Source organism: Ptychodera flava, chromosome 21 (assembly GCF_041260155.1).
Source record: "Ptychodera flava strain L36383 chromosome 21, AS_Pfla_20210202, whole genome shotgun sequence".
NCBI lineage: Eukaryota > Metazoa > Hemichordata > Enteropneusta > Ptychoderidae > Ptychodera > Ptychodera flava.
Genome location: NC_091948.1, coordinates 14,418,904 through 14,438,217, shown reverse-complemented (window position 1 = coordinate 14,438,217; position 19,314 = coordinate 14,418,904). Strand labels below are relative to the sequence as shown.

General features: G+C 36.5%; 2 protein-coding genes across 2 annotated transcripts in view; both read left to right on the top strand.

Annotated features, from left to right (window-relative positions):
• Positions 1–19,314, top strand: part of LOC139122154 (fibrillin-2-like) — a 66,675-nt gene that overhangs the window by 31,200 nt on the left and 16,161 nt on the right. Inside the window, 6 exon segments of the mRNA XM_070687572.1 lie at positions 12,962–13,113; positions 13,411–13,605; positions 14,523–14,645; positions 15,041–15,163; positions 18,542–18,667; positions 18,847–19,000. Coding sequence (XP_070543673.1) covers positions 12,962–13,113; positions 13,411–13,605; positions 14,523–14,645; positions 15,041–15,163; positions 18,542–18,667; positions 18,847–19,000 — 873 coding nt within the window.
• LOC139121488 (fibulin-1-like) lies at positions 558–13,099 on the top strand. The gene is made up of 7 exons (XM_070686392.1): positions 558–688; positions 1,232–1,361; positions 2,956–3,078; positions 6,144–6,269; positions 7,032–7,157; positions 7,701–7,825; positions 12,962–13,099. Exons 2-6 carry the CDS (start codon positions 1,238–1,240, stop codon positions 7,811–7,813), a joined length of 612 nt encoding a protein of 203 aa, XP_070542493.1. The 5' UTR covers positions 558–688; positions 1,232–1,237; the 3' UTR covers positions 7,814–7,825; positions 12,962–13,099.

Genomic DNA, 19,314 nt, shown 5'->3' with positions numbered 1-19,314 from the left:
CTTCCAGAGCCATTACTCAGACATGACTAGATTGATTTAATACAAACTTGACACAAACATGTAGTATGATGACATACATCTGCTTGTCATCATGTTTTGCAATACAATTAGATGCGTATGCTTGGTGGCAATTTTGTTTTGATTTTGTCAGTGTCAAGCCAGTGCCCAGACATGCCAAGACAGCTCAATCAAGCTTGTACCTTTGGAAATGTGAGATGAGGTATCAGTCTGGATGGCGATGATTTCAGTAACTGTAATTGATCATGTGATATGATCCAATATGGCCATTGGGCGGCCATTTTGTTTTAATTTTTGTCAGGCTGAAGCCATTACTTAGATGTACACTACAAGCCCAGTTCCATTTAAACTTTGCACAAAGACAAGGTGTTTTGACTTTATATACCTTTGCTGCCCAGTCACACATTCTAATTGGTGCATAGAATTTTGATTACAATACAGTTACATCTGTATGATCACGTAAATTACTGGTAGGGGACTTTGTCATTTACGATGACTGTTTTTAAAGTAACTTTGATAAGATTGAAATTTCTTTTTCCAGATGTTGATGAATGCCTTGAGGGAATGGCTAATTGCTATTCTACTGCAATATGTGTCAATGAGCCTGGAAGTTTCAGATGTGATTGTGAGGCTGGTAAGCGATTGACATCAGATAAGCGAAGCTGTATAGGTAAGTTATTTATTTGGTAGCATAAAATGACTGTGGTAATTGTCCAACCATGAATTAGTGTAGTTTTATTATATGCACTCATTCATCACCCCCTAAATACAGGTAGAAAATGTTTACATATTTATCAATTATGCCATAAATAAATAGGTAAATAAAATCAATGAAAAAATAAAAAATAAATAAAGGAATAATTGTTATTTAGTTTTGTTTAATTCTTTGTATTTACAATAAATGAATATTAATTGCTCATTCAATAGATGTTTGAATTGTCTGGTTGGAAGGTATATTGAAAATGGGAACAAAATTAAAAGAGGACCTCATTTAGATTTGTTTGTGTGGTGATAAGTTGGCTTAAAAGATTAAGCCAAGTATATTCATCATTGGTCAAAGCACCTTCTCTAAAGCTGCTAGTCTGACAGCTTCTAAGTTTAGTATGTTAATCTTAAATCAGTTCTGATCAAATTAGAGTACATTGTCACTGATGTTTTTTTTGTTTTGTGCATCAGTATCAGTCCAACACTACTGCCTGTTTTCTTCCCCCAGATATTAATGAATGTGAGGAAAAACCCAGACATCTGTGGAGAGGGATCATGCTTTGATATAATGGGTTCTTACCTCTGTTTCTGTAATCCTGGATATGAAGTGATCACATCACCCAACAGGACATGTGTAGGTAAGCTTGAAATGTACCAGCTTAAGTAGAGATTATCAAGGGCAAGCAAGTGTATTTGGTAGTAGATATGCTTGTCTTGGGAAAAAGTGATATACTTTGCATGTTAAAATCACTGTGTGAACCTTGTAATATGGCAAAACATGATAAGAATATGATATTTCAAATGTTATGCTTTAGGATAAATCCAACAAGTTAAGGGCATGTCTCATGTTTTAACATTTGTCAAGAGGAACTATACATACTTGTGCAAACACTCTTCCTGCTTACTGACTGCAATTCCAGCTATTGTTAGGTTTCATTTTTTAGTTTATAATTAATCATTTAGGGCCAGAGTCTTCTATTTTATATTATAACACGCCACATGCTCATTCTGTGTCGCGATTTGCCAGAATACGTCACGTGACGAAAAAATAGATACGTCTAGTCCCCACAGAATCTACAAAAGTGACATCAGAGGGTATTTTTTGAAAAGCTGTTTCCCTAGGGAAATGGTTTTGACCAAATTTGGAAAAGTGCCCTGTCACGTGCAACAATGGCAGGTGATTAGAACGTGATGTGCGTCCGGGATGAGCGGCGAGCATCTCTCTAAAACAGATTTTCCAACATTCCAACAGTGTAGGAACTTGAACAGCTCATGACGATAAAGATTTAAGTGCAACTAAGGATGTCGCTAGGTATGCTTAGAATATTTTTTGAAGGAAAGTGGTACCACGTACAACTGTAACCGCTGTGGAAATAAAGCCAAGTAAACTTGTCACAATGGATTTTAGCGGTGCAAAATATCAAAACACATTAAAAACTATAACATAATACAACATGAGTGAGTGGTGTGTTATAAAACACTTATAACCTGGTCTTTATTCGGGCTATAGTGCCTGTTTATTACCCTCGTGGTGGTATGTTACCAGAAACACATTGCAATACCCCTCGGCCCACGGCCTAGGGCCATAGCGATGTGTTTCTGGTAACATAGGGCCCCTCTGGGTAATAAACAGGCGCTATAGCCCTCATGACCAGGTAATAGGTGTTTAATATGAACCCTGGTTTGAGCTAACCAGATGGATATATGCACACACGGCGTATTGAAATGTACTGTCCAGGGCATATTATAATGTAACATACAGCACACTGGTGATAAACCTACTGTAGGGATTGATAGATGGCCAGGGAAGGGCAGGAGCCTTACAGAGCAAATTCATTCATCTATAAAGAGACATTTTTGAAAGGAAAATAGCTTACAGAAATTAGGGTATAACTGGTCAATCAAATGTAGCTGATGTAAAAGGTGAATTCCATGCTAGGAAAAGTTAAATATTTCAAATATTCTCTAAAATTAGAGGGTTCCATTCTGTTGTGCATGTAGTAAGATGTTTAGTATAGTACTCTCTTTGGCTCAAAATATCAAACTAGTTAGTGAAGTGTGTGATCTTGAACACATATACACATCTCAGATTTTTCTAACTTTTTCTTGTCTGCTACTTTGTTGGACCCACATATTATGTATACATTATGTAATCTGTTATGAGCCTCAGGGATTACTTGTAGCCACATACAGACTGAAAATTGATATGACACTTTTCATCTTATTTTACAGATAAGGATGAATGTGCTATTGAACCTCCAATATGTGTCAACGGTGAGTGTGTTAACACCGTCGGACGTTTTGATTGCAACTGCTACGATGGATATGAACTGACTGATAATAACGACTGCAGAGGTAGGAATTTCTTTCAACTCTTTCTTTGTGTGTTCCTTTATTTTCTTTTCTCAAGGTAATATTTTCTTCAGCCTATGGCTATTATTTAATTTTTCAAGAATATACTGCCAATGATTTAGAATCAGACAAGCCCAAGAGTCAGTTAGTAATGAAACATACCAACTACTTTGTGTTAGTTCAAGTGTATCTAAAACCTTTTCAGACATCAATAATTCTGAAATGTGACACAAAAATGACGATGATCTTTTGAGGTAGAAAGTACCTTAGGGACCGATATTCAGATTCTCAGATTTTTATAAACATTTCTTGTCTGTTGCTTTTTTGGACTCGCTCTGAAACTTTTGGAGTAAATGAAGTTTTCAGCATCTTGCTTTTGAGAAAATCATAAATGTAATTCCCCTATAGAGTTTAACCAAGGTAGGGTGGCCATTTTGAATTTCAAATGGCAATAAATTTTAGGTAATCTGTTTCTCTAATCCCAAAATTTAAACAATGACCCCTGATTTTTATCCTTGATTAAAACAGAGAATGATTTTAAGGTTTATCTTGAGCAAAGTATGAACAAAAGTTTAAAAATTTCAGTTTCAAGGCCACTGACTCTACCTGAAAGACTGATAAGATTACAGATACTAACACACCCATGAAGATAAAACTTTTCTAGGATTGTCTATCACAAATGAAAGGAGTCAGGAACTTCCATTGTGTTGTTTGTGCAGCTTGAAATTGACAGCATTTACAATCCACCTAAAGTAGCATAATGTAAGGTAGATTTCTTGATATAGACATCAACCATTAGTGCAGAAAGGCATGTAAATTTTAACTTTCCCAAATCAAAATTTAGCAGTGCATTCAAAGTATGGTGAAATAAACCAAACTATGTTGCCTGACATAACTTTTGAATGTAAGAACTTTTATTGCCAATTAAAATTTGCTATTTTGTTACATAGTATTTCAAGAATGAAATGTGAAAATTTCCAAACAGTCTGATGCAGCCAGAGTGGAGTTACATGTATATTCTATAGAAACTTTGAAAACAGGACAACAAAGAAGCCAGGAAATTGGGTGATTTGCAAACATCTGCATAAATTTACACTTCTTTCTTTCCCAATTTATGACTGCCTGTCATGCTAACGCCATCAATATTGGGTGAACAAGTCACTGAAAATTGAGTGAAAATTTAAAAACGTGATTTGGGGCAAAAAATGCTGTTTAATGTTCAACACCCAATGTCTTTTGAGGTCATGAGTGGTTCATGTATTTTATGCAGAAACATTCAGCCATTTACGATGCAGCAGTTTGTAATTCTAATGTCATACTACATATCTTTTAGATGTCATATTGTCATCGTAAAATCAGTGATGACTGTAATTCCTCAATGGTTGTCCGAAAGATATTGTTGTACAGTTGAATAATATGCAGCAATAAAGATACCACTTAGGTAGCACACAGTGGTAGGTTTACATTTAACCTTTGTACAATACCGTATGTGGACCAAAAAAAATTCAGGACATTCTCTTTAATTGTCAGAACAAAAATCAGAGTCTTTATGATAAACAAGTTGATAAGAAAGCAAATTACCAAAACTTTACTGATAATTGAAATCCTGACTAGTTTCCTCTTTCCTGATCAACTCCATTGGAAAAACAATCCTTTAATTTTGATATAAGCCAGGTAGTGACAACTTGATTCCTGATAGTATCTGGGTGAGTATTTCAAATAAGCAGAATTGTAGTTTATACCTAAACTAATTTCTGCTATGTAGAAATACTCACCCAGCACACCCGCCCACCTCCCCACTTGGTATTTTGTATAACTTGGGGAAGTGTGTTACACTAATTTGTGGTTAAGGTAGCGGTAAAGGCTATTTTTGCACCAATTCTTTTCTCAGAGTTAATGTCAAGTTTCAAGTGTTAGAATCAAGATATTTAGTTCAAATTTTCAGGATAACTCCCTTAGTTAATATTCTCTCCAAAGAATATAAAAATTGTATATTTGTAGCCATGATTTTGAAATATGACACCAATCAATATTAAAATTTAATTTTTCATATTTTTTTTACATATTTGAATTTGGATAGTATTAATATTACCAAATAAGTTATAAATATGTTGACACTATTAATTGTAAGATTTGTACAGCAGGATTTGTAGATAAAATTTGTTTTTATGATTTTACATGGGTTTACATATCAAAAAATTATTAAAAATTCTTTCAAATTTCAAAATGTGATCTTTCAAAAAGTACTTCAAATACAGGAAAATTGTGCCGTACAAATCTTATCTGTAACCTTGTTAATAGGCTGTAAAAATTCCATGTCCATATCTCATTTCAAAGGTTGGATTAAATTGGTATAAAATTATGTAGGAAAACTGTTATTCTGTCAAAAATGTTGAAAACAAGCCATATTTGCACCCCTCTTTTGAAGTCACAGAGCAGTCGTTTTGGTTAATCTCACTTTTGACACCTCTTTGACACTCAAAGAATCTAAAAATGCATTTACAATAGCAGTCCGCATTCTGAATGCAAGCACTGCCTTGTCAAACTTTCCTGAAAACAGTAAGAAAAGACTTTCCCTTTTCAAACATTTTTTTAAAAGCTAGGGGACCTCTACCATAGTTAATACACTAAGGACTCCCCAACTTCCTCTTATTTGGTCAGTTTTTCAGAAGTTTCAACGGGCTATAACTCTGCAATGCCTATGACCCCAAATGTCTAGTTTTTTTTATTTCACAGAGATTGTTGACTACTTTTATGTTTTAATAGTTTTATTGAAGTTTATAATTGACGCTCTAGCCTTTACCGCTACCTTAATTGGTGTATTGTACCCCTTCAATACTTGGTTAACCATTTTTTTGGTTGTTTTTTGCACCTGGCGGTTCTTCTAGTAGTTTGGGGAAATTGTCACTTCCTAACCTAAATTAGTTTAGGTATAAACTACAATTCTGTAGGCCACCAAAGTAGCATAAGATTTTGAGAGTCTGAAAATCCGTCCTGCAGCTGCACTGTGCCACAATTTGTGTTGATCAACCCTGTAACTAGTGATAATTACTTGATTCTTCCTTCAGATGTCAATGAGTGTGAAACTATACCAGGTATATGTGAGAATGGTGATTGTATTAATGAAGATGGCAGCTTCATCTGTGTCTGCTTACCTGGCTTTGTCTTAAATGAAGATGGAGATGGATGTGTTGGTAAGTGTTTTGATTACTTTGAAAGATGAAGTTAGAGTACCGGTAACAGTAACACAGTCACTGAAATTCATGCAAGAGCTTTATTTGTTAGAGGCAATGGGTCCAAAAGCCCTTGTTTTACAATTATAAAATTATTATAATGACAAGTTATTTTTCATAGGTTGACTTTGAAGTTAGGTATTTTGTGCATGGTTAAGAAAAGCAAAGCAAATGATTGTTAGCAAATTCAAACAATTGAAAAAAACAGTACAATCACATTACAGTGGACCTCCCAAACATTTAGTTAAGCTTTTACACATGCATGTGACAGAATGTATATTCATGTGCACTGTACTGTCACAGAAGGAGCTTCACATATCTCTTTACACTTTTGAATTCATTTTACTTTTCTTTTCACAAGTTTATTGTGCCTGAGTATACTCTTACTGTTTTTGTTGATAATTTTTGTACACAAAAATTTGACTACTTTAGTCACTTTAACACTTTTGTCATAAATTATATTGATGAAAGGCTACCAAAATACCCAGTAACTCTGGCATTAATACAATATACGAAATGTACAATCCATGCTTGACATGTTTGATTGTCAATATGTGAAACTTTTTGTATCAGTTGATTTTCTTATGGTAACACAAGAAAGAATAGTTCTAGAGCATTTTGGAAAATACATTTGCCAGTTACTATATAATGATAAGCTGTAAATGCCATATTGGCCCTTTGTGTAAAGATTGCCACTCTCTTAACACATTTTCTTGCCAACAGACATCAATGAGTGTGTTGAAGAACCTGATATCTGTGGTGTAGGTTCTTGTGAGAACAATGTCGGCTCTTACATCTGTGTGTGTCCAGATGGATATGAAGCGAGCGTGTCACAAATCCTCTGCCTAGGTAGGTTCTGTTTCCCACAGTTTATAGTGTATTCTGTAATTGCAGCAGTGCTACAGGTTTAACAAAGTTGTAGAGGACAAACGCCACCACAGAACTGCTCGACGTTGCAGTCTTCAGAATGTTGATAGGATCATATGGTCAAGTCATTTATGGGGTATTTTGATTTTCAAGTTACCCTGGAAATTAGGTTTCCTGAAAGTAATTTAAGTTTTCAAAAGATGCTGTCTTTCTCTGTATCCTTACCCTTTTTCAAGGTGCAGTTTCAGCTAGTATGCTTCTTCAGATATTAAATATCTCCTTCAGGTTAACGTGATGTTGAAAATGTATTTCGGCAATGTACTTGATAGAATGTTCATATTTACATCTTACTTGCTATGGTGGTAAGAAAACGGGAAAATGAAAAATTTTCACTGTATGTTTCAAATGAAATAAAAAATGTTTGCAAGTTGTGTGAAGGTGTGAGGCACCAATAGAAATACAGATATGTTTTCCTGCCATATGTTTCTCTCTCACCATTTCCTATTTACATTTAATGTTTTGCAGACATTAATGAGTGTATTGGTGACAACAGGGTGTGTGTTGATGTGAGTGTAGCAACACTGACGGCAGCTTTACCTGTACATGCCCAGACGGTTTCATGCTCACAGAAGACATGAGGATTTGCCGAGGTAAAGTAAACCATGTCTGTCTTATCAAATACAAGAGCACATCGTGTGTCATGTGTGTACTTGGATGTTACTGTTTTCAATTTACATTTTGTTTTCAGCTCATCCGACAGCTTATAAACGTACAATTAAGAAGCTTTTACTGTTATAACATTTTCATTATTTTTGTTCTGTAAAACCAAAACACTAGCTTCTTCCTCCGTTGTGTCGAAATGCAATAATTCTTGCCAGCTCAATGTATGTGTAGAATATGCAGTGTTCTTGTTGACAAATAATTGAATTCTAATCTGGACTGTAGTTCATTTGTCAATAAAAAAAAGAAGTTGACAGCCATTACCAGGCATTTGACAAAATTTTGGTGTACGACATTGAACTGTAAGTAAAGTGCTGGAAAAAATCCATTACAACTAATGGAGCTGTAAAGTCAAGACTCCTAGTGGCTGAACAATGACTTCTTGGTCTTCTCTCTCAAGAGGTTCATGTTCACAATAGCCATTTCTGAATGCACAAGCAAGTGTAGCCAATTTTTCATGAACTCGAACTATCTGCAACATGTTCCATTAGTTTCACTGATTATCTGAAAAATAATCAATTTGATCATCTTCATTTGTCAAAAGTAGATGTTGAATTTATAATTAAAATCCAAAAATTGCCCCTTTGCTTGTCAGTGAAGTAAAGTGAAGCTTAACAGCAAAGCTGATTGTCTGTTTTGTAGTGTCCTTACTTTTACACTTCTTCTCTGAAACTATGACATCTTTCATGGCTTGTTTCCTAACTTTTGGTTGGAAGATCTCCATACTCATACAATAGCCTTCAGATTTTAAAGCTTGTTTCATCACTTTTGGTTGAAATATCTCCACAGACCTCAGATTTGATTTTGTTGATTCCTAATGATTCTCTTATTTAACTTTGGTCTTTATTAGCATGCCGTTTACATGAAATTAACTAAGTTTTGTGATTCTTTGGCATTTGTTTTTTTCAAAAAAATCTTACCTTCTAAAAATGCTTGTCCAGTCCCCCTTAATTCTAGTTTTATAATTATTTATTGTTTAAAGCCATCGCTCGCGATCCCAGAGTCCAGGAGTGGCAATGAATAATGAATGCAAATCAATGTTGACATTGTGTTGCAGCCAGTATCAGCTTAGATAAGAACCCACTTTTGTAGGAAATCCTAATCCAGACTGTTTTATTTGAATACAAATATATATATATATATATATATACTACAAGGAAACAAAACAGACGATATTACAAGAAGACAGGGTAGTTTTTACCGTCATGATCGTTACATTCAAAAATCGTTTTGTACAGTACCGAGCTGTCTAAGGCCGACCGGGTACACTGCTGGCTTCTCTTAGAGACGTCAACTCAACAATGCGTTTAGGTTTCAGACCCAGCAGTATTTCAAATTTAGCCACTAACGGATTCTAATGTAATGTTGTAAGACTGTTGAGACTATTGCCTTGAAACGTTCGGAGAGCCTGTGGATCATAATGTACTGTGGATGAGATGACAGTGCGGTCAGTTTCGTTCCACCGGTCACGTCGTTCATGATCATACCGTGGTTCGTGTTTATTATATTGATGGCGATCACAGGTTGGAATCATTCAGCAGGCCTGGGATGAGCCATCATAACATTAACCATAAAAAAGCCATATTTTTGGTGTCAAAAAGAATTAGTATACCGACGAAGTTAGGGTTCTGCTTCCTTTTTAGTCCCCACGGACACCGTCCGGGGGGACTTATAGGTTTGGTCATGTCCGTGCGTGCGTGTGCATGTGTGCGTCCGTCCGTTCACGCAGATATCTCAGAGACGCCTGGAGCGATTTCGTTCAAACTTGGTACAAGGATAGTACCCTACCTCATACAGATGCACATCGATTTGTTTCACAATGCGATCAAATTTGGCCGTGTTAGAGGACTTTTTAGTTTTCACCTCCATAGACTCCCATGTATAAGGCAGTCCATAGACTTCCATGTATAAGGCAGTCCATAGACTCCCATGTATAAGGCAGTCCATAGACTCCCATGTATAAGGAAGTCCATAGACTCCCATGTATAAGGCAGTCCATAGACTCCCATGTATAAGGCAGTCCATAGACTCCCATGTATAAGGCCAAGAAAAATAAAAATTTAGTTTCTCATCGTATTCATATTGCAAAAAGGATGCAGTTACACAGTTTTTAGTCCCCAAAGATAAAGTCAAGGGGCTTTTAGATTGGGTCATGTCCGTCCATGAGTCCATCCATGAGTCCATCCGTTCACGCAGATATCTCAGACACTTTGACAAAATGTCACGTGACCTTGGTGACCTTTGACCTCAAATATACATATTTGTGCATAACTCAGTAACCACAAGTGCTACACCCTTCATATTTGGTATGATGGGACACCTTATGACGCCACATATTGTACCTCATTAATTATGTGCATATCTAATTTTGAGCAAGCAAATAGAGCTAGAGGTCTGATTTTTGGTATATAGGGATAACTTAGCACTACAATTTTTTTGACAAAATGTCACGTGACCTCGGTGACCTTTGACCTCAAATATACATATTTGTCCATAACTCAGGAACCACAAGTGGTACACCCTTCATATATGGTATGACGGGACACCTTATGACGCCACATATTGTACCTCATCAATTATGCGCATGTCTAATTTTGAGCGAGCCAATAGAGCTAGAGGTCTGATTGTTGGTATATAGGGATAACTTAGCAATACAATTTTTTTGACAAAATGTCATGTGACCTCTCGGTGACCTTTGACCTCAAATATACATATTTGTCCATAACTCAGTAACCACAAGTGCTACACCCTCATATATGGTATGACGGGACACCTTATGACGCCACATATTGTACCTCATTAGTTATGTGCATATCTAATTTTGAGCAAGCAAATAGAGCTAGAGGTCTGATTTTTGGTATATAGGGATAACTTAGCACTACAATTTTTTTGACAAAATGTCACATGACGTCGATGACCTTTGACCTTAAATATACATATTTGTCCATAACTCAGGAACCACAAGTGGTACACCCTTCATATATGGTATGATGGGAGACCTTATGATGCTTCATACTGTACCTCATTAATTATGCATATATCTAATTCTGAGCAAACCCATAGAGCTGGATGTCTGTCATACATATGCACATAGATTTGTTCTGTGATACGATCCAATAAGGCCGCCATGTGGCCATTTTATTACGTTTCTTTCATGTCCTGAACTACAGCTCAGACATGTATCAAGCAAATTTATTCAAAAGTATTTTATCACAGACCTAATGAAGAGGACTCTATCCTCTCTGAGGACCTGTAATCAAGTACCCATTAACAAGTGGGGACTGTGTCATCAACGATGACTTTGTTACCCAAGGAATGGCTTTAAAGACCACTTACACCAGTGTTCGCAGTAACTTTTTCCTCCTTGTGCACAGCATAAGCATTGGTCTGCTAAAATTGCATAATGGCTGTATTTGCATATGTAATTTCACTTTTACACTCGATCGATGGAAAAAACTGACTACAAAACACGATGGGCTGTTCAATTAATCTACACTATCAATTCGGATTGTACGATGTAAATGTAACATTATTTTAATGAAAACGGTTCAATGAACAACTTGAACAACTGGGCTGTGTTTCAAACATCGTGAAATGTAACAGCGAAGGGTATTCATGCAACCGTCAAAACACATCGGGCAACCCAAAGGTTAGAGTTATTGCAGCTAATCCAGGCACTAGCAGTGTTCAAAATTTATACATTTATATTTATACATCAAAACGTAACAATGGATATTCAGTCTTCCACTGCTCTTGGTAAGTGTAACCTGCATGTGGTTGTGGATGGGGTTTTTTGGTAACCAGTGCATCATCATCATGGCTCACGGCTTCACTATGGCGCTGATCCCCTGTTTTTGTATCGGCGACAACAGGACAATACGTCATGGATTCCGACATGGGTTCAATTTCACTGCGCTTCTCCGTGTTCTCCATGTTGGGTTGCCCAGTAGTGTCTTTCGATTGACCCTCTGAATCATTTTTATTCACGGACTCGTTGAGCAAAGTTGAAAGAAAATAGAGTTTTTTGCTTCGACACCATCCTGCGTGTACTTCGATCAAATTTGGGGACAGCAAGATGCGATGATCATGCACGGTTGGCATTTAATTTGTTGCAACATTTCTGTCAATCACTTACTTTTGTGTCATAAGTTTCAGAAACTATTGCTTTCCTGAAAATTAGCAACGTAGTTCATAGGCACAGCTGACATGGCCATGACATGGCCTTTGAACTAGGATGCTGATTTTTCAGACTACGCCCAGAGAATCTGAAACTTTCCACACAAAACAAGTGATTGACAGATTGCAACAAATTGAATGTCAAGCGGGCACTAATATCCTCTGGTTGTCACAAGAGCTCAGTCACGGGGAGTGCTTTTTGAAACATTTTACTATTTTCCTTTGTGTATAGAAAACGCATAACAATGAAAAAAATGCGTAGCAAGTCAATTCCAATGCGTAAATACGCAATTTTTTGTGTAAACGTGAACACTTTACACCTTGTCTAATTGGTCTGTAAAGTACAGAAAACTACTCGTACAAATAAAAAATTTGAAGAAAATACAAAATAACTCAGAGAGAGAAAAGAGTGTCATTAAAACCAATTGATAAATGCAAGCAAGCTTAAAATCTAAAAAAGAGTAGAAAGACATTTAAAAAAACTCCATGAGAAAAGTATAAAATTGTCCATGTCAAGATGATGCCAAAATTTTACTTGCATTGAGTCAGTGACATAACCAGGCAAAAAATTTGATGAATCTGTATCTGATCACTGTGACATGTCCGCAAGAATTAATCATTTTTTGCAAATTTGTCAGTATAGATTAATAAGAAAGCAATTACTCTGTTGTACAGGATAATTTGTTGATGGAAAATGTAGTTTCAATTCCTCCAAAGTTAGACGCAGACAAGGTATAGAATGAGTGGTCATCTACTGTGCCCTTGCTTCAAAGATATTAGTAACTTTTGCCTTTTTTTAATTTATGCTAAAATGGTTAGATTGATAAATATTTTTTCCACTGATATTTTGCATATTTAAAATTTCAGCAACTCTTATTTTCTGTCCTCAGATATGCGCAAGTACCCATGTTTGATACGTTTGAAGAGGGTCAGTGTACAGATCCAAGAGTGGGAGTGTCCACCAAAGCACAGTGTTGTTGTAGCGAGGGAAAAGCATGGGGCACCGACGACCAATGTGAAGTCTGTCCAGATCCAGCTGAGAGTGAGTTCCCATTGTTTTCATTTTATCTAGCAGGTATCTGGAAGGTTACATCCAGACATCTTCCATAAAATACAATTTCCTGTTTAAAGAAATATATGTACCCTTTCTGTATTCAGGACATTTCAAATAGTGTAATCACAGCAGTTGAGGGACAAGATATAGTACGTTAGTATCTGTGACTGTCTGCTCCTGAGCACATTGAAACATGAACTGTTCCTTTTGAATGCAGTCACATGCAGTTTTCTTAAAGTTAGTATACCTATAGCAAGTACAGTAATTATGTTCTTCTCTTTGCAGACGAATTCAATACCTTATGTCCAGATGGGTTTGGCATTGCTCCTGGTACTGATCCAGATGTTATGGACGACATTAATGAATGCAAACTGTTTCTTGACCGTTGTGGCACTGGATACTGTATTAATACAGATGGCTCCTACCGTTGTGAATGTCCCATGGGCTATGTCCTAGATGACACTGAACAAAATTGTATTGGTATGTAGAAGGAAACGGTTAAAGAAAAGGAAATTGTAATTTTAACTTTAACATGATCAAAAGTCTTATTTTCTCTAATATCATTGTTGATTCTGGAAGACCAAGCCAAGTGATAACTCATGTGATTATAGAATACCCAGCTGTGAACTTACATCATTGTTGGTACTACATGTTTTATATCTCTGTTAGCTATAATAGAATGTTAGCTTTCATGAGTTTCGCACTGATGTCTCATCAACTTCTATTAAAGGCCATGTTTACAGAGTACCTAACTGAGAGCTAACATCATTGTTGGTGCTAAATGCTCTATATTTCTCTTAGTTTTATAACTAAAAGAAATATAGAGTATTATATCATACCAGTATATTGATGGCGTGAATACAGCAATCTGATTGGTCGAGACGCGAAAACAACTGTTCGTATATTGGCAATATACCACGGCTGGCACATGCTCGAGCTCTCAGCTTGAGCAAAAATCCATTTTTGACGTTCCACACCAGAACTTCAATATACTGTTATGATATAATAGCAATAAAGCACACCCAGCGACGGTATACCACTCGATTTGACCAGTTCACTTCATATATACACTCGCTATCGCTCGTGCATATATGTCGTGAACTGGTCAAACTCTTGTGGTATACCGTCTCTGGGTGTGCTTTATTGCTTAATTATAGAATGTTAGTTTTCATAAATTTCCCCACAAATGTCTAGTAAACTTCTACTAAAGGCCATGTTTAGAAATACCATAGACTGTAGAAGTACTGTGAACTTGAGCACTCTCTAGTCTAATATCAGGCCAAAAGGATTCATCAAGGACATCTACTTTTGGGCAATCCAGTTCAAGTTGTATGATTTGACTTAGCAATATCGTAGGAGAATGTAAGAGTGAAGGCTTATCATTCTTTTCCCAACAGATGATGATGAATGTGCTGCTGGCACTAACCCATGTGGTAATGGTGTGTGCAATAACGTAGATGGTGGATACGAGTGTGAATGTGATGCAGGTTATGATAATGGAATGGATAACACTTGTAAAGGTATCTTACTTTACCTCATTTCTTATTCCTTTCAATCCTAAGTGCCTGCTGATCTATGATATGTAGATGTAAAACAGCCCATTTCATCCAAGCAGGGTTCAAAGGGTTGGACATACATGTAACAATGATCAAGCGTGTGTGAACAGTATTTCGGATTGCAGTCTATTGTGTGGCATCATAAAAGCAATTTGATGATCTGCAATGTTCAAAGCTATCAAACATTTTCTTGACATTATATAAAATAGTAGATGCCAAATAGTTGAAAATTTCACAACCACCTGTACTTGTTCATAGCACAATGGAAAATGGAATTGACCCTTTCATTAGTTTCATAATTTCTGCCAATTACTGACTAGTTTCTGCCATGCCCTAATGCTCTTTCCTCTTGATTCCAGATATTGATGAGTGTGCGCTCATTGGATCTGAATGTGCATTCCGATGTGAGAATACAGACGGTTCCTACACCTGTGCCTGCCCTCGTGGTTACACTGTTTTAGCGGATGGAAAGCACTGTGGAGGTAGGCACTGGTGCTGATCATCTCATCCAATTCAATGCCAAAGATGAATATTTTGCATGACACTCATGTATGTCCTTTTGGTAACGACCAACTATAGGGTTGAAAGTCACCAAGACGATGCCTTTACAACAGTCGGATAATTACGACGGTCATCGCTGTAGCTGCCTTACGGTTACTCGCTGGCCTTTGGGGCTACGCTTCGATCCCCCCAACCATCGCATCATCACTCCAGCTTCTGTAGTGTTTTCATGAGTTTCTGGGTTTTTTGTGTGTTCCTGTCATTCGATGTCCAATCATCATAGCTCAAGCATAGTTACTCTACCAGTGGCCAGCCATGCCACGGCCACGGCCACTCCACAAAACCATGAACATGCTGCTACTATAGTACGCTGCTGCTTTCCCACAATCAAGCATGATGATGCATGGTTTGCCCACAGGTGCTATGCTACACATTTGTCATTTACTGGGCAATATATATTATCATAAGCTAAGTCGAAAACATAAAAAAAGACTTTATATCACATTATACATGCGAAACTTGATTGAAATTTTACATAGTAACGATTTCTGGGTACAGATATATCAACGTTTGTAACCCGGAATTAACTGCTGTGAATTTATTGCGCGTGGTATATACTATCACTGATTGGTCAGCACGATATGAATATTAATCTTTTATTCAGAATTTGCCAGCTCCTTGTATGGCGTTATCATAGACTGATGCTTCTGTTGAATTAAAATAAAACCTTTAAGAGGCAGTAATTGTTTTTTACCATTAATCATTTTAAGGAACCTGATATCTTGGACACTTGACTGGGCCAGCTATCATTCTAGAATAATGTGAATTGCATATTCATAATGGAACAAACATCAGAATTACTAGTTGTCATGTTGTCATATTGTCACATGAGTAAAACACCTAGATAACATAACATAGAAAATTAAGGCTGTGTACACAAAAATAGTAAGGGGGATTTGAAAATTTTTGAGGTTGTAGAAAGGGGACTTGAAAGTTTCACTCTGCCTGAACGGGTTTTGTGGTTCCCTTTTACTTTTTAAAGTTTTCCGATTCCAAGGTTAAGTATGTAATAATAAAATCTAGAACCATTTTGTCACATTTCATGACTTTTATCTTGACAAAATCTTAACATGTATGAATTTTTGTAAACTAACAAACGAGTGGGGTGTAGTAACGGGGCAGAAGCTGCAACTGTTGACAATTTTTTCAGTATTTCTATGCATTATATCAAATACAGTTTCTTGCTGTCTCCCTACGACATGCTGCAACATACAATATTCAGTACATACAATATCCTGTATATGTAAATATGTATTTAGTGATAATTGAACTTGAGTCCAGACTGAAAGTCACTTGTCAATGATACAAATGCACGGTACACATATACATGCTGTGTTAGCAAGCTGAATACTGGACAATACAACATGCTGTAGGAGTAGAACAAGAACGTAGTGGTGTAAACTGTACAAAAATATTGTCAAAATTATCAAACTTATACAGCTACTGCCCTGCTACTACAGTGTCACTGTCACTGCATACCAGTAGTGACAGAGATAGCGCTGACTCTGATGTACATTTGTAGTTGAAGAAGAGTTTTGGTCATATGACACTCATGACAGTGAAACATGTACACAAGATCAGGCACAGAGCAACACATGAAAGACCAGGAGACTTGAAAGCTATCGGGGGATTTTTGAATTCTGGCATATGAGAATAATCAAATATTATATAAAGAAAAAGATGGGGTCACCATGCTGATTTTCTAAATTTTTACTTTCTCAATGTAAAATAACATAAAAGTAAAACTTTGAATAGTAAAGACTAAAACTTCAATGAAAAAACATGTGACTAAATGGAACTACATTTATTTTTTAACAAATTTGCCATTATTACACCTAAAATTTCAGAGATTTAAACATTTATTTGATGGAATATTTAATTTTCCAGTATTGCTGATTAGTCCCCGCAGATGCAGTCTAGCGGAGACTTATAGATTGGGTCCCATCTGTCCGTCCGTCTGTCACCCTGAGCCGATTTTCTTCAAACTGTGTGCAAGGATAAAGTACTGTGCCATACATATGCACGTCAATTTATTTTGCGATACGATCCAATATGGCCACCGGGCAGCCATTTTGTTGCGAATTTTTCATGTTTTTGAACCATAACTCAACTATCCCTGAACCGATTTCGTTCAATGTTGGTACACAGATAAAGTACTATGGCATATATATGCACGTCAATTTATTTCGTGATATGATCCAATGTGGCCGCCTGGCAGCCATTTTGTTACTATCTTTTCATGTTTTTGAACCATAACTCAACTATCCCTGAACCGATTTTGTTCAATGTTGGTACACAGATAAAGTACTCTTGCATATGTATGCACGTCAATTTATTTTGCGATACAATCCAATATAGCCACCAGGTGGCCATTTTGTTATTTTAATTTTTTCATGTTTTGAACCATAACTCAACTATCTCTGAACAGATTTCGTTCAAACTTGGCACACAGTCATTGTATTGTAGTGTGCATGTGCATGTATGAGCGGGGACTGTGTCATCAGCGATGACTTGTTTTTAGTAACATCGAAGTCATACATTTCTCATACTTTTGAAAAAAATATTTTTTGGTTGGTCATTGTGCTCAGTTTTTCACAATTTGGCAAAATGAAGCCAGGAATTCACAATTTGCACACTCTCTAATGACTTTCATTTTATGTGCTCTTCAGCAGGTGCCATTGACCTGGCCAGATTTGGATTAACTCAAGTCAGCTTAGACTGCTAAATCCAAAAAGTCACTGATGCATTTGAAAATGAATCAATTTAAGAACTTGCTGTAGGAATATAGCTCTACAAACTGCTAATAAAAAGTAGTGTCGAACATCTGTAAGCAGAACTGCTAACATGTTTATTTTTTCTTTGCGTGCATCCCAAATAAATATACGGCCATATGATAGTTTGGAAGGTACTTGAAAAATTTTGATCATTTAGACAGGGGGGACAACTTGAAAATTTTTTGAGGCTATCGAGGGGGGATCTGAAAAAAAAGATTTTAATCTTGATTCCTCCAACCCCTTCACCTCACCGTTATTTGTGAACGCAGCCTTAGTCGTTTATTGTGACCAATTTACCTAAACTTTAGATCACCATGTCACAACAAATGAACACACATCCATATATGGTAAACAAGACGTAGGAGCCATTATCATTCATTAAATATCAGTCACACTGTATAGCTCCTGCCGTGTGCTTTTTTACGTCCTACCCCGTGAGCTGATAAACCATCTTTGCACACAGATGGCAAGTTCCTTTAGCACTGTACAACATGAAAATGAACATGTTTTTTTTCTTTCATACAGACTTGGATGAATGTGCGGCAGACCTAGATGACTGTCCGTACATCTGTAAGAACTTGATTGGTTCCTACATGTGTCTCTGTCCAGAAGGCCTTGAACCTCTTGAATCAAACATGGATATCTGTGTTGGTAAGTGAGCCTGTCATAAATAGTAATTGTATCTTTAAATAATATGTTACTTTTATATTCTTCATTCCTCTATGTTTTATTGCTGCTGCATATTGTCAACAGCACCTGTTGTCTCTCTTTCATGCAATTGCTTAATGAACTTTGAGTATAGTAAATCTGTCCATTACTATTTTGACCAGATATCAATGAATGTGAAGTTGATCCAGGTATATGTCTGAATGGTGAGTGTGCCAATTTAGATGGATCCTACCAATGTGAATGTAATGAAGGCTATGAAGTGGATGACTCAGGCAAGAAATGTATAGGTAAGAACCATGCTTTCAACTCAGAAATGTGAAATAATGACATTTTCATATAATCCACAAGGTGTACTTTGTTTTAAGGTCTGGCAGTGGTCTGGCAGTGGTATGGCACTTAGTGTTTCCAGAATACATAATGCATCTGAAGTCACGATTTTGACCACAAGTTGCTGAAGTATTAATTCAAGGATTGGCAACTGTTATCTGTTAACTACTGAAAACGTAATGGTTACTATTATATGAGAGTCAAAAAGCAAAGTTGCTTATTCATAATGAACATCTGGTGAACATAATGCCCTTTGACAATTCAATGGTTACTTTCTGTCTTGCATTAAGGTATTTGTTCAC